The sequence below is a fragment of the Azolla caroliniana genome, unplaced genomic scaffold, assembly GCF_043228905.1.
Source record: "Azolla caroliniana isolate FFs.n. ecotype wild unplaced genomic scaffold, voAzoCaro1.0.p SCAF_16, whole genome shotgun sequence".
Taxonomy (NCBI): domain Eukaryota; kingdom Viridiplantae; phylum Streptophyta; class Polypodiopsida; order Salviniales; family Salviniaceae; genus Azolla; species Azolla caroliniana.
In genome coordinates this window covers 1834503-1850083 of record NW_028230451.1, presented here as the reverse complement: position 1 = coordinate 1850083, position 15581 = coordinate 1834503, and the positions used below count along the sequence as shown (strand labels likewise).

At 37.8% G+C, this 15581-nt stretch overlaps 2 protein-coding genes across 3 annotated transcripts; one reads left to right on the top strand and one right to left on the bottom strand.

Moving 5' to 3' along the window:
* Window positions 1-1259: 1259 nt before the first annotated feature.
* Window positions 1260-7599, top strand: LOC147853508 (uncharacterized). Of its 2 annotated transcripts, none has more exons than XM_087332379.1 (10): window positions 1260-1396; window positions 2289-2421; window positions 2494-2724; window positions 2952-3116; window positions 3400-3578; window positions 3666-3761; window positions 3867-3936; window positions 4016-4143; window positions 5365-5481; window positions 5574-7599. In XM_087332379.1, exons 2-10 carry the CDS (start codon window positions 2385-2387, stop codon window positions 6828-6830), a joined length of 2280 nt encoding a protein of 759 aa, XP_087188505.1. In that variant the 5' UTR covers window positions 1260-1396; window positions 2289-2384; the 3' UTR covers window positions 6831-7599. The 2 variants fall into 2 exon arrangements, with proteins under 2 accessions (XP_087188505.1, XP_087188506.1); XM_087332380.1 differs by having other exon boundaries at window positions 1284-1381.
* Window positions 7600-10523: 2924 nt separating this feature from the next.
* On the bottom strand, window positions 10524-12075 carry LOC147853507 (uncharacterized). Its single transcript, XM_087332622.1, has 3 exons — window positions 11952-12075; window positions 11260-11834; window positions 10524-11182 (listed from the first exon to the last, which is right to left on the bottom strand). Exons 1-3 carry the CDS (start codon window positions 12050-12052, stop codon window positions 10710-10712), a joined length of 1149 nt encoding a protein of 382 aa, XP_087188748.1. The 5' UTR covers window positions 12053-12075; the 3' UTR covers window positions 10524-10709.
* Between the last annotated feature and the right edge of the window lie 3506 nt (window positions 12076-15581).

Sequence of the window (15581 nt, the reverse complement as noted above, 5' to 3'; positions counted from 1 at the left end):
TTCTTGTCATACCAATGATTTTGAAGCATGTTCCCAAGAATGTGGCACTAGAAATATTACTCAAGTCATAATTTTCAAGTGAGTCTTGTTAAAGTAATTATCCATGTAACCTATTTAACATATGATGAGAGTCCCATTGGCAAACAAATTGTGTTGGCTAGATAAGGGAGATAAGGGGCTAACCGCTCCCAAGCATGCCAATAGAGGGAACTAGCTAACAAATCACCTTCATGATATGATGCTTATACATGATAAAAAAATGACGACTACATTAATGAAAGAGTGTTAACCTTTGTTACCACATTCATTGAATTAAAGGAAGGTCCACACAAGAAATCAACAATGACAACAACTCTTATTAATGAAATGAAGATATTAACCACACCCATGTACAAGAAGTTGAGCTCAAACGCTTACGATGGAGACTTAAGGTTTACGCTATGACTAACAAAGAGAGTCAATGATTAAATATACCTAGTGATGTAACATTGTGATTCATTTGTTCAAAAAACTTCAAATATAGTCTTATTAATATTGTGATATGTAAAAGACATTTTACTTCTTTATCTGGGAAAGTGTTAAGTAGAAGTTGACCTACTCTTATGAATTTGAGAAGATAAGAAGACTTCAACATAACCAAGCAATTGGTAAGTTAGAAAAGCTCGTTTTATTTATTGGGGATGCTTTGTTCGATCGATCCGATGTAGGGGACTGTGTCTGATTGTCTAATGAGATAATGACTAGGGAGATTATGCCACCTCAAGATGGATTTCCACAAGTGATTCATATTTGTATTGAATTGTTTTCGGACAAATGCTTTTGTGACATATTAGCAACATCAACAAGTATTTTAGTCTGTGCATTGAGTAACTGAACCAAATGCAAAGCAATACCTCTTTGCGATTGATTGGATCTTCATTGGTTAGAAAGATCTTACATAGCATACCTACTTCCATTCCTCGGGAAACTTACAAACAATTTACGTAGCTCATCAATCGGGTGTGGATTTTCCGAGGAGCGGTTTGATCGGCGCCCCTCTAGAGTTTTTTTGCATGAGAGGCACAATAGTGGTTGTTCAGTGTCCGAGGACTTTGTTCAACAAACACGAGCATGGATGTCCGATCAGTGAGTCTATCTGTCCGTCCGTCCGTCCGTCGAGGCCCCGAGGGCTAACCAAGTTTTGGCCGGCCAACAAATACATAGAGATTTACCGGCGGCCGGCCAATGGCCTTCCCCCCTTTCGCCGGAAGAAAGAAACGACCGAAAGCAAGGAGGAAGGAATCCATGCGTTGTTCTGACGAAGACGAAGAAGCACTGTAACGACAGAAGGCGGGGAGGTATTGCCCTTAGAATCCATGGTATTCTCGACGTTGTCTCAGAGGCGAGTGATCAACAGGTTAAATTCTTTCATCTGTCGCCTTTTCCCTTGTGTTGAAGTAATACAGAATCTGCCCTAATCTCTGCTCACTATGTATGCCGGCTGATTTTCAGCTTTACCAGGAATCCTACGTTACAGAAGGCATGCTCACAATTAGCACGTATTTCCTCTCTCTGTAGGATATCTCAACATCTGCTTGATTCGTAAAACGAACCTCACTTTTCTGTTGCGTTTACATATGCATTACATCCCATTTGTGTCATAAGTATATCTTATAGTCTTGTATCCACGGGCATTATTTGCATATACACACACATTTGTGTTCCTCATATAATGCATAAGTGCAAGAGTCTTAACAAATTCATGCATGCATACATACGTATATACATACTTACCTACCTACATACATATGCACATATGTCTGTACGTGTAAACAGATTGCAAACACATCTACATAATCTGCTGGAAAAGTAGTATAACTTGTTAAAATTTCATGTATCTGAAGGCCATCCACCATTTCTCTGTTTTTCTCTGCCATTTTTAAGATCCATCGACATGGTTGTGTATATACGTAATGCAATGTACATATGCATATAAATCTACTTAGAAACATAAGTATGAAGCGATAAAGTGTCTACAATAAATTCACCTCAGTCTCTATCCTAATATCCGACAATCATAATTGTACATATAAACCATACATAAGGATCATAGGATTATTTTCATAAGCATGTGTACCTTTTTGTACGTTAATTATGCTGGACTTCCAAGAACTAGAAATACAGAAGCTCGTGCAGAATGTATTTGGAAAACTAGTGTGAAGTCTTAAAAATCTGTAAACGTGGCTAAATTGAACTTATCATTTCCTGGTTCTAGTGATTATCTTGGCACGTTCTATTTTGTGCTGCAGGAACGCTATTGACTGGAATATCAAATCAGAATCTGATCAATCATTGTAGTCCATCAATCAGACTGCCATTTTGTCTGCAAACTTAAAATTGTAGAAATGGAGTTTGAATTTGGAATAGTTGGTGATGAACTATGTAAGTGTTTGACACTGATCCATCTCAGTATCTTCTGCTTTATGCTTAATTGGTTAATGTGCTATTCGACAGGTCTTAGTGATGATGATACTGTTGCATCATATTTGCCTATGCGAGCTGTTGAAATGGAGTCTCAGAGGCAGTATAATACAGGAGCATGTCAAAGTGAATTAATATGTGAATTTCAGGGCTTTCTTGATGACCTTGCTTTTGAACTCCAGCCAAAGGAAGCTGACTATCTAGCAAGGTTGAACATTCTCAATAATTTGTCATCAGCAATTACTAATATGGAGAATTACCAAGGCAAGTTTCTGAAAGTTATATGGAATTAGCAAAGTCTTTACTTATGCGTGTATATATTTCTCCTAAGGCAGTGCACATGTTGGTTAGGTTTGACTTCCCAGTTTGCATCCACATTTTAGCATTGATATGAATAGGGCAAACTAGTTGGCGGTTGTCATATTTTTTATATGTATATACATATATAATACACTCATATATGTATGGCTGCTGTTTGTTATCTAATGCAGGAGCAAGACTTAGTGCGTTTGGGTCCTTTGAATCCAATTTCTATTCTCGATGGGCAGATTTGGATCTATCTTTAGAGTTGTCCAACAAGTATGTGTTTGAAAAGATCAGCAAAAGAGAAAAAGTCAAAATTCTACGTTCCTTCATGAATAATGTGATATATAAAGGTGGCTCATTACACTTTGGCACTTGTCTTATTTTTTGTTATTGGCCTTTTGTGTCCATGACAGAACATACTTCTATGCATACAAGTATATACACATTTAATTTTCATATAAACATACACATAAGACTTGATTGTTGTGGAACTTGAAAGTTTTGTTTCAATTGTCGAGGAAAGAATCTTATGAGGTGTATTGTCTTTATATCATCTTGCTTTGTAAGGAGGGTTAATTTTGGAAGCCGGGTTTTGTTAAGCATCTAACCTCATGGCTGCATACTTTTTCTTAGCTCCTTGCCGGAAAGTTATGTTAGTTCCAGGTGCACGTGTGCCACTCGTTAGCTTTGAAGATATGCAATATAATATATCATGCGACGTATCAGTTCATAATAATGTGGCTGTACTAAAGTCACGGTTATTGCGCTGGATTGGTGAGATAGATTCAAGGTGTCGTGATTTGATTTTTCTGGTAATCAATTATCTTTGACATTTCTGTGTTAACTTAGAATACTTTCAAATATGAAGCACATGTTAAATGCTAAATTGATTCTTGTAGGTTAAGTTCTGGGCGAAGGCAAATCACATTAATGATCCAAAGGCGGGCACATTGAACTCATTTGCATTGTGCTTGCTTGCTATCTTCCATTTGCAAGTAATCTGTGAAAACCAACATATTAACATTAGAAGTATATATTTCGGTTTAGCATCAGTCCATATGAATTTTTTTCATGATATATGCTGGTGATGTACATTTCAGACACGTTCACCACCAATATTACCTCCACTTAATGCACTTTTAGATGAAGATGTTGCTAGACAGTTATCAGGCAAGTATGATAAGTATGCTTTACAGATGCTCATGTGTGTTGGAATTTTGGAGTATTATTAAGATTAATTTATGCGTAGATCCACGGAATTGTGCTGAGAAGGTTTTGGATGATTGTTGGAGGAAAATCCAGCCATTCATCATAGAAGAGTTTGGCAGGCAGAACAAAAGCACTGTTGCAGAGCTGTTCACATCATTTTTTAACCAGGTATGCTTTGGATCGTTATGTATGCGTACATGGCACTATGTTGGTGGGATGTTCTAATTTTCTTCTTCTCCTTGATCTTTACCGTTTGTTTTATTTATGTTCTATATGAAATTGTTAGTTTGGTCTAGCGATGTTAATATTAGCACGACATATAAAAAAAGTTGTCAACTGCAGAGATTCCGTATTTGGTGAAGATGCTAGCCTGTCTTTTGTTTAAATTGCAATATTCATTATTTATACTCTATATTTTAATGTCCATCAGATCCAAAGGTTGTGACCTGTTGAGTTTATGTGGTCTCAGCAATCAATTAGACCATGACTAGGACTTTGTTGAAATCAGGTTCAAAGTGTGTAATAGCCATGTTATATCGTAGACCACATCAGGTCAATTGACATTCTACCATTTTTGCTTGCTTGCAGTTAAAAAGAAAACTGTTACTAGATATGAACTATCTGCATAATTATCAATTAAGTGGGAGAGTTAGGAAAGTAAAGGGGGAGAGTATGAATTGAGCAGTCCACAGTCGCAAAGAACATGTCATACTTTAACACATAAAAGCACCTATCTGTACACTCCATACAACGGAGGAAGCCTCAAAGGCTTCTTTATACGATAAATTAACTTTAACACACCCCTAAACTACACCAATTAAGAAATATGTTTGTCTTAATTTAATAGATAATTATTATATGAGAAAACATATGCAATGTCTCAATTAAATAGATCATTGATGAGTAAAAGACATGTACATCCCAATTAATTAGTGTAAAAAAGCTACATGGAGGAAAGCAGCCCTTAGTGGACGCAAAGGGGAGAGGATGAGGACCTAATGTTAGCCCTAAATTGGATTTACATGATAGCTCTTGCCCTTTCACATTACAAGCCCATTGGCATGAGTATGTTTCTTGTCTACATTTGGTGTACGGACAATATTCTAGTTTGGAATATATTGCTCATACAGATTTTAAAACTAAAGAATACGACATTATTTTCATTAAAAGGGTAAGAGACCCAGTCTTAATCTCTACATTCTTTCTATGCCTCAAACAATGTAGAGGAGCATATATGTATCCTCTTCTTTGAATATTTGTAATCATGAGACAGATATGGTGATCTCCTGGTTATTCCATTGTAATTTATTCTTGTATGTTTTTCATCTCACATTGAGGTTTTGTACCCTTAATGTAACGCATTACTAAAAAAACTGCTGATTCTTGTAGTTTTCAGCAGTAACAGAGCTCTGGAGAGAAGGCTTGGCTGTCTGTACTTTCAGTGGAAAATGGGGTGATAGGGCCTCAACATGCACAGATTGGAGGAACAAGCAATTTGCAATGACTGTATGCAATTGCTTTATAAATGTTTTCCACCTTTGGTTAAAGAATTATAATGGTTGTACGCATAATCCTTTGTCCTGGCATCATGTGTGTAGGTTGAGGACCCGTTCGATCGTGCGGAGAACTGTGCAAGATCTGTACAAAGAACTTCATCTAATATGATTTTCAAAGCTTTCAAATCTGCTGCTGATATGCTCCATAACCTATGGTCAGATTGTGATCTACCGGAATTGCTTGATGCTATATTTCTCTGGCCTTTAGAATCTCAAACTTTGGGTCTACAACCTTGGCTAGTACAAGTCCATTCAAAAATGGGTCGATATAGAGTCAAGAGAAATCCATTGGAGAAAACCACAGTGATTAAATTGGCATCAATGAGTATATATTCAAAGAGTAGAAAACAACATTTGCAAAATGTTCGTCAAGAAAGAACTAAGGATCTGGTGCCCTTCATGGAAAATTTAATTGAAGAGGAGTTCAGTGAGACCAAGAATAAAACTAGGACGGAAAAGACTAAGGTTGTTCCTCTGATTATAGAAGAGGGTATCTCTGCTGAAGCAAAGAGTGCTATGGAAAATCTGATTGAAGAAAAGGTCAATGCGTGCTTGCAGTTGGATAATAATAGAGATGCTCAAGCAGAACTGCAGAAGAAAACTAAGCGGCCGAAAGGAAACCTACTACCACTATCCAATGAAGAGGGTAACTCACCTGAAGTAAATAGTAGACTGCCAGTGGCATTTGAATCTGGTATAAATGAAGTTAGTGTTTTTCCCCCGCTAGTAAGTACTCAAAAGCAGGGATCTGAAGTTACACTGAAAGGCAAGTGGTGCATACAAATGCCTTTTCATGATGGAGGATTATCACCAAATCCCCCTGGTGCCCCAGTAAATAAAAAAGTAGCCTCTTTTCCAGAGAGCTCAAAGGGTCAGCTAGGGTCAGTCACCCATAGGGAATTGAAGGAAGTAAGTTACTTAGCAAAGACCCTGACTCATAGTGATTTCAAGGAAGGAAGCTACTTAGCAAAGACCTTGGCTTCTTTGGATGGGAAGACTGAGCAGGCAGGAGGACCATCGATAAACAAACAAAAGAAGGAAGGTATTGTGAAAGCCATGTCATCTTTGAGTACAAAGACTGATAAGTTAGGGGGTAAAGTGATATACAAGCAAACACAACGTGTAGTTAATCTTGATCGCACAAATGAACAATGGCGTGGCAGAAGTAGTGGTGTTTGGCGCCAGAGAGAAAATTTGCCTAATGCAAATGATAGTCTGTCTGATGGAATATTGCCAAGAGAGCATAGCACAAGGAAATGTATAGTGGCTCCTCGAAGACCCCCTTCTGAAAGATGGTGAAGAAATTTGGGCATCTAATATCTGGCACAAATAGCTGATAACATGAACATGAACAAGAGCTAGAGCATGATCACTACCTGAGCATCTGATTGATGATGTATCATACTTTGTATTTCATTGAGCAACCTATGAAAGAAGCTACATGGATATATTTTGTCATGTTATTATGCCTTTCTAACCGACTAGCTCAACCATGGGATTGCGATGATGCCAGAAATTACACTGTTCGTAGTTTGTCTTATGATCAAATTCTATTTTTGAGCATACATATAATGACAGGAAAGATCCAGTTCGAAGAGGCTCCTCGTATGACTTGGTTAGTGAGATGTCTTTCAGTTAAAGATGTGTAAAGGATTGGTGAACAAAGCTACATTAAAAAGGAAGAAAAACAGTCAAATTCACTTTGAAGGATGAATATTGAATTTGGACAGTTCAATATAATCAATTCATAATTTTGGGTACCATAATGCGAGCAATGGAAAAGCCTATGTATTTGTTAATGTGCAAATTAATTTGAGAATATGAAGTTAGCAGTACTCTGTTAGAAGCTCAAAACAAACATTGTGGTGGACGGTGCTCCTAACCTAGCCATGAGTTGGAAGGATAATCTGACAGGTGCTCTACAGATAATGACAGAAACTTACCTTATTCAAATTAAAGGCTAAGTAGTTTACAGTAAGGATAGTTTGATTGCTGAACAAGAATTTCTTTCAACTGAAGAAAGATTATTGCAAAAAAATATAACAAAATGTGGATGTTTGGCATTTCATGTCAATCATATGTGCTTGGTGTCTCCTTACTATTGGAGATTTGCCTTTCTTCTCCTTTGGAGAGTATCTTTGGGAATCATCTTTGAAACTGGAGATTTGTTGTGTTGCAATTGGAGATTTGTCATTCTTCTCCTTTGGGAGTCATCTTTGAAACTGAAGTATGATTTACATAAATTGTTGTGTGGCACATAAAGAACAAAAAGTGCAACATGTAAATTTAGACACTTGGGATTTCTAATATTTGTTAATGTTTTTAATCATACTAATGTTTGAGTATGTTGAATTGCATGCGTCAATGCATCATGTGGTTAAGTGGCCATCTACAAACAAGCCATACCAATCCATCACCTTATTTTTAGTACAATTGAGTATTATCCATTTTCTAGACGAACATGTTAGTATCCATGTTCCATGGCAAAAGAGTCAAAAAGCATTATATGAATGCTATAAAACTTTTCCCAGTATGAACTTTTGAAAGATCTCTTACCCTTTTCTCAAATAAACTAACGTTACTCCTTCATTGTGCTCTTTCTTAACGTCATAGTTTTTCACTTTGTATCACCATATCCACTAATCAATATGTTATTATTTTCCATCTAATACTAATTTCCACTACCTTGGATCACATTTGAGAATGCTCTCCGTTTCAATAAGAATCGTGACCTCTTGTAAAACATTGATTTTTCCGTCCTTTTCTCCCTTCATGCACACCACCTCGAATGTCGTAACTTGCAAAACAAAACACAAATCCTCTAACCTTCTAGTAAGAAGCTTAAATTTGGTTTGACCTTAGAATAATGAGATTAAAACTAGGCAAGAAAGCCTATGTGTTTGTTATTTGAGTCAACACTAGCTTAAGCATTGATTACTCAAAGAGAAAGAGAGGTTTTGGCTAATACTATAGTAGTTTCCATAGGCGATGGGAGAGAAAGTTAGGAGTCTCAACTCTAACTTTGGATCAATGAATGTGACTAATTAAACATCAAGTCTAGTCTTCGAAATTGTTATTTAATAAAAAGAACCATGGCCCATGGGGCCATTCCAAATGTCCTTGGGTAACCATGATGTGTTGTGAGCCTTAATCATCCTCCTCCCATGTGGTACACCCTCAATGAAATTTTGACTATTGACATCCATGAAATTAACCAAAATCTATGCACCAACATTTGTGTAGAAGAGCCCATTATTGTGTTGTGAGCCTTAATCATCCTCCTCCCATGTGCTACACCCTCAATGAAATTTTGACTATTGACATCCAGGAAATTAACCAAAATCTATGCACCAACATTTGTGTAGAAGAGCCCATTATTGCAGCTCTCCCAAGCATTAGAGATGTGTTCTACACAATATCTCAGTTTTTCCAAAATAAATATCAAAGCGATAGCAAAAATAAATGCAAAGCCTTCTTTGTTCATGGTAGCAACGACAAAAAATATAGTATCATGGGATCCATAATGCGTTGTACATAGTACATGAAATGGCCAAAACTATACATAACATATGCCTACTAGTTATTCATTCATTAAATTGGGTATTTGTAATATTCACTCCTCATTCATTAACTTGGGTGTTGAAAAATAGAGGCGTTGCCAATTGTGGATACTTTGTTATCCAAGACAGTCAAAATCCCAGATGCGGCGAGAAATACTCCAGTTAATATGTAATCTAGACAAAGGCAAATTGGTTCCATATGTGCACCCCCTTCTCTCTCATGCTTTGACTCTCACCCTAAGTAGGACCTCAAACCCTTACTTTCTATCTCAAGTATTTGATCTCTACCTTGTATTGAGAGTGGTGTTCTTTAGTTAGTAAGTGTGTGTTTTTATCAACTAATAAAGTAGTCCATTTGTTTTGAGATGTAGGGTAAGCCATTTAGTTAAATGTGTTAAATTAACTATTGAGGTGTTAAGAGTTAATAATGTGGAGTGAGTGGAAATTACATAAGGTGATGCTAGTTCAATCCATCAATACACATATGAGTGATTACCACACTCTCTACAAGGGTGTCACTCTACCTTATCCCAACAACAACTTGCATCCCCAAGTTCAAGCTCGTCTTCATCCTCTTCAGTTGTTCAATGAATATAATCTTCGCATGGACTAGACCTTGTTGGATATTATGTTCTTGTATGTGTTGCACAACTTCTTCCGCATCTTCTCCAAGCTTTGACAATTTACTCTCAAGAAGTAGATGTTATTTATGATGTGATGTTAGAACACTACAAGTTGGTTGAGATCTTCCTAGTCTTTATCAAGCATGTTTGCAAGTCTTTTCCCATTTATCAACTTCAATTTTTGTCTTTGAATCAAAACATACAAGACTTGACTCTACCATAGGGAAATATTTGTCCTCCCATAAATTGGAACCCAAACTCATCTTCCTTTGGAGGCACGATATCCGCCCCCCCCCCCCCCCCCCCCCATGTGTATTTTGGTTAACTTCCTTGTGTGCCTAGTACATCATAGTCTATTATTAAATGAATTTTCATTCTAATTTAGCAAAACCAACATTTGGTGTAATCACTGAAGCCTCTATAAGAGAAATTTAGGAAAGAGTAACAAGCAATGGACAAAATCTCTCCACTATTCACAATAGAGAGGACCATACAATGTACAAGAGTTATCTCTCTAATTGGCACTCTACAAAATGTCCCACTTAATCCAAGCCCAAAGTTTCTCATATTTCAACCAAGGTTGTGTAAAACTTCTTACTTGAACTCAAGATCTTGCACTAACGTTTTGTTTCCTTACAACTAAGATAAGTTATTACCAATAATTTTGAAAAAAAATCATAAAATTTTTTTTAGAGGCTCAAAATTTCGCATATAGAGACATAATTCGATAGTTTTTCATGTCATAGCCTACATCATCCATTCCAGATCAATCAACATGCATGGTTTGAGAGGATTAGTAGAGTCAAAGGTAGAAAAAAGATATCAGATTTTACTCTACATAAGCAAGGAACGTTATCTGTAGACATTTTACATGGTAGCATATGATGCACGAACACATGTGCCATCATTCGTATCATGCATATATACCCTGCAATGTCATGAATAATTATGGGATAGTGACCTACTTTGAGAATATACATATAGGTTAGGTCACATTATTTGCTACTTTTGTTGTAGGTACCAGATTTAACATAGTGAAGGCTTCCATTAGCAAAATAACTCACTGAAAGAACTCTTACTTGAGTTTCATTCACCACCCAAGACACGTAGTAAGAGTGAGATCTCCCAACAAGAGCCTTTTTGGGAGCACATAAAGTGACTTGATTTGGCAAATGAACCAATGTATAATCATCATTATCATCACTTAGGCCCCCTCTGTAGCCCTTCCATTGGGCCTCCCTTGTGGTGCTTACAAGGGAGGAGGTGAGGTTCATTTCATTTCCAATGAAAATGCCCTTGGGCTCATCTCTCCTTTCATCTATGGGATCAAAGTTATGCTTCCACAGAGTTCCTTTCCACGAATCGTCTGGTATTTTGTCTGAATCCATTGTTTCTTCGACCATCAATGCAACTGATAGTTGGTCTTTTGAATCGTACCCCATGATCACCGGCATCCTTGCATTTGGAGCTGATGAACACAACAATAACATCATCATCATACATACATACATACACACACACATGCACGCATACATACATACATACATGCCATGAAATGAAGCTCATTGAAAACCACGCATTTGGGATCATTGGGCTTTAGAGCAAGCTGGACCCAGCCGAGGTCGCCATTTTGAAATTGGAGCATGCGGTGATCGGCCGAGTTGGGATGCAGAATACCATTAGGCAAGCTATGCTTATACTTATACATAGCCCAAGGACCAAACTCCCAATTCATGTCCTGGTGCTCATAACCGGTGAAGGCATACCATTGATTGCGATGGTAGAGGTGAACCCTGTCCTTATCGACGGGCCACAAGGACCTCACTGACTTATAAGACTTCAAAACGTGTGGGCCTTCAAGGGGATTGTACATGGTCCAAAGTCCATGCCAATGTTTCCAGTGGGTTTCAGAGTTCCAGGTCCACATGTCATGGGGAGTGAGTTGCTCAGACTTAGGCTTGGACCCTACTGTGGCTTCGGTGTCGGGCACGAGAATAGGGGCCTCGCGCCCGCTCAAGTCTTGACCAGGTTCGGAGGATCCCACGGCTGCCATCATCAAAGTCCTTGAATGGTAACTTGCTTTCTTGCTTCTACTTGATGGAAGGATGCTGAGCCTGGATCTGGAATTCATATGAGACAAGTATGAAACTCTGGGGTGATTTGAGTACAAAGCAGCCATGAATGGAAAACATAATAAAAAAACATAAAGTTTAGTTATGGAATCATTAGTTTGTTACATGGAGGAGGAGGAGGAGGAGGAGGCGTGTTGCTGCAGGTTGCCCTGTTTGCAGATGTGAGGAGGAGAAGAGAAAGCAAGCCTTACCACATTATTGGCCATGACAAAGAATATGGTCTTCACTACCCAGATAAATGGGGAGTAAAGAAAGACAACAAAGGTATAGTCTTAGATAGATAGATAGATAGATAGGTATATGTGGAGGACCACGTGCCTATGCATCAAAAGAAAGTGTCAGATTCACGTGACCAGAAAGCCCTTCTCGCTGGCTGGCTCCGGGGGAACTACACGAGAAAATACCATATAAAAAAAGAACCAAAAAAGCCTTCAATCTTGAAACCCCTTTTTCTTTTCCCCACTCTTGGACCCGTCTCATCTCGATCCACACCCCGAAACCATCAAATGAATCATCATGTGTGTTTGTGTGTGTAGCGTAGTGTAGTGTCTCGCCACACCTACATAATTGATCCACAAGATCCTTCCCGAGCTTAATCCATCTCCTCTAGAACCTGAGACATTTGCTTCCGGTATCCTCGGGTTCATACACACTCTCTTGTGTGTGTGCATGGACATTGCTTGTGTGCATTTTTCTTGTTAGAATGTAGACCTATGTTCAAATCCAACTTATTTCATTGTATGGCATTAGGACCGTATGGTTAAAGTATGACCTTCCTCATGTCTATGCCGACCTTTATCATAGACATATGTATACATTCACATGCACTCTATTTTTTTCTTTTCATTGGCTTACCTTAGTGGTAATTTGTTAGACGATAAGCCTAGTATCTTGGATTTGAGACCCAAAAATTTCACCTCTCTGTTACTCCATACATATCTCGATAATTCTCTCTCTCTCTCTCTCTCTCTAGTAAAAGCACACGATTCTATTAGTTGTAACTTGTATGTAAAACCCACTTGTAGGGAAAGAGACATCTTGTAAACCCATAAGAAATTATCCCCACATGCTCTAACATCCAAAATTTCCACACGAGAATGCCTTTAAACTTCTTCACACAGGCTCTCACCCCATGTCTACCATCAAATGTGAAAGCCCCATTCTTATAAAAGTTAGAACAATATCTCTAGCTCGTCATTTGGACCATTTTCAACATATTGAACAAATACCCATTGTTGAGGCCTCAAATAACAATGGGTTAAAGATTGCCAAATCTTTAATGAGTACTTCCAAATTATATGTGCTATAGAACATTTAATGAACCTATGTGCGATGTCCTGAAGTGGAATGATGCAAATGTAGCACATACATGAACCTTGTCCTTATCTCTTTAAGGCTGAAACTAATGGGAGCCCACCAAATATTAACTCTCCATATGAATACCTTTACATAAAATGGCAATTGGGAATTTCCACCACGTTGTAATATTTGCCACCTTCTTGTATTTGACTTACATACGTACCACTTTTTTTTTGCTTTGGGTGATAGAAAAGATAATGACGTCATTGCACGATGATATGATATATTTGTATTGACATGTAACAAGCGTGTGCCATCCTTTAACCACCAATCCACCAAGGAGCACCATTTGCAAAGATCCATGCAACAATGGTATATCTTGTAATTTCTCCCTGTTGAGAATCAAACTCAACTTCCCTAGTGTGGGAACACACCTTAGTATACTCTAAGTGTGTGAACACCCCACCTCCTAGTATAGTGACTAGTGTGTCATAAGGTTCCATGACACATACTTAGTTGGTAGTTAAGTCTCCACCTTATCAAGGGATGGTTGTAGTGAGAGAATATAGAGAGAAGGTGACTACATAAGCACCTTCTCACCTTCTCCTCTTTTGTAGTTGTTGGTTCATTCTTGTTCTTGTTAATACAGTTCTTTGTTTTTCTATATAACATTGTGCTCTCTCTCTCTCTCTCTCTCTCTCTCTCTACTACACACACACACACACACACACACACACATCCCTTCTGATGCACAGAATCATATCCTATTCTTTACACTCCCAAATAAATCTAAACATAACCATCATTTAGCATCTTCAAATTTCAACAACTTTTGAGGTTCATTGATAACCATCATGCTCTATAAATTATTGCATCATAGATATCCATGGTTGATATTGTTGACACATCTAGTAATATTGCTCTTTGAAGCAAATCAACAGTACCACATGACACTATTAGAACAGAGTTCATTTTACCCCCAATGTTAGTAGAAGCACTTTTCTAAATTGTAGTTTTTATTCATAGGATGCATAGCCAAGCACAAGCTAGGATATCTCGTCAAGCTTTTGAGGCATCTCGATCGCTATATGAGTCTGGAGATATTAGCTCTTGGTATAGCATTGTGGTAAGTTGGCTTATTGCAAATGGCCTAGACATTAATAACCTACCTCCCCTTAGGTACAACCATGAGATTGCTAACACTTTAATCTCTCACGGGGACCATAATAAAGTAATACACCAAGAAATATGGCAAATTTACGCTCGAAATAAATGGATCAACCCACTAGAGCCACTCCCATCTAAAATGCTATACTATTAAGGAACACTTCATGCACTTCTCTAAGTTAGGTATTATTACACAACCAAAATATATAGATACTTTCTTACCAAAAGCACTACGGGTTGCCATTGGACAACTTAGAATATCATCTCCCCAACTTGAAATTGAGAATGGTCGTACTAATGGAGTCCTTAGAGAGGAAAGGATATTTAGATTATGTCGCATTGAGATAGAGGATGAGTGTCACTTTATATGCAAGTGAACCTACACCAAGATAAGGGCAAAATACCAAGACATACTTGGCCCCTCTCCCACCCTCTCTAAACGATTAGATACTCCAAATACAAAGAAATTGGGTAGATATATCGTAGAGCTAAAACAACATCAAGAGAATATATCTACAAAATGTTAACAATTGCCTTTCTAATATTCACCAACATGTACTCAATGAAATTTTTCAGGGACAGGGGGAAACAATGAATGTGGACACTCGACATGGTGTAGAAGCAATTCAGAAGATAAGAGAACATGAGTTACACTGCCTCGAAGCTAGGGTTGGGGTACCATGCACCACACCCACATCAAAACCCTTTGACCTCCCACTTCTTTTCAAGAGACTTGGATGGAAATGAAACTAGGCCTAGTACAAAGCCATTTGAGAGATGTTACACCATAACATGCTTTGTACCATACTCGAACTCTTTTAGCTTACGTTTTTTCTTTCTTTCAATGATCGGGTAAATACCCCTTTTTTGTTGTAAACCACTTGTCTCATGGGCCAATTTTGGTCTTAGACGACATTAATATATCTTTCTTTCTCTCTCTCTCTCTCTGGCTTCATCATCACCATGGGATACATCATGTCCCATAGATCATATCAGTCTTTGGTAGACATTTTAGAAACATAACTAGTGTTCCTTTTGTATTACACTAGGAATTTTACTCATGATAAATGACACAAGTTGTAGAAGAAAACATGCTAGTGTTGGAAAATAATGGTTGCAAGCAATGAATATATGTATACACGAGGGATTTGGGTTCTTTCCCACATCATGAAACTAAGCTTATTACCAACATGGGAAACTTGCCATCGTGGGTTATCTCAGCCTAACAATTGATAGGTCTTTCCTCACATCACAACTAAATTATGGATG

Coding starts and splice junctions, on each gene's coding strand:
- LOC147853508 (XM_087332379.1), top strand. CDS start 2,385: ATGGAGTTTGAATTTGGAATAGTTGGTGATGAACTAT. Junction 3,762..3,866: donor TTGCTATCTTCCATTTGCAA/GTAATCTGTGAA, acceptor TGTACATTTCAG/ACACGTTCACCACCAATATT. Junction 4,144..5,364: donor TCACATCATTTTTTAACCAG/GTATGCTTTGGA, acceptor TGATTCTTGTAG/TTTTCAGCAGTAACAGAGCT.
- LOC147853507 (XM_087332622.1), bottom strand. CDS start 12,052: ATGGCCAATAATGTGGTAAGGCTTGCTTTCTCTTCTCCTCCTCACATC. Junction 11,835..11,951: donor TCCTCCTCCTCCTCCTCCAT/GTAACAAACTAA, acceptor TATGAATTCCAG/ATCCAGGCTCAGCATCCTTC. Junction 11,183..11,259: donor TGAGCTTCATTTCATGGCAT/GTATGTATGTAT, acceptor TGTGTTCATCAG/CTCCAAATGCAAGGATGCCG.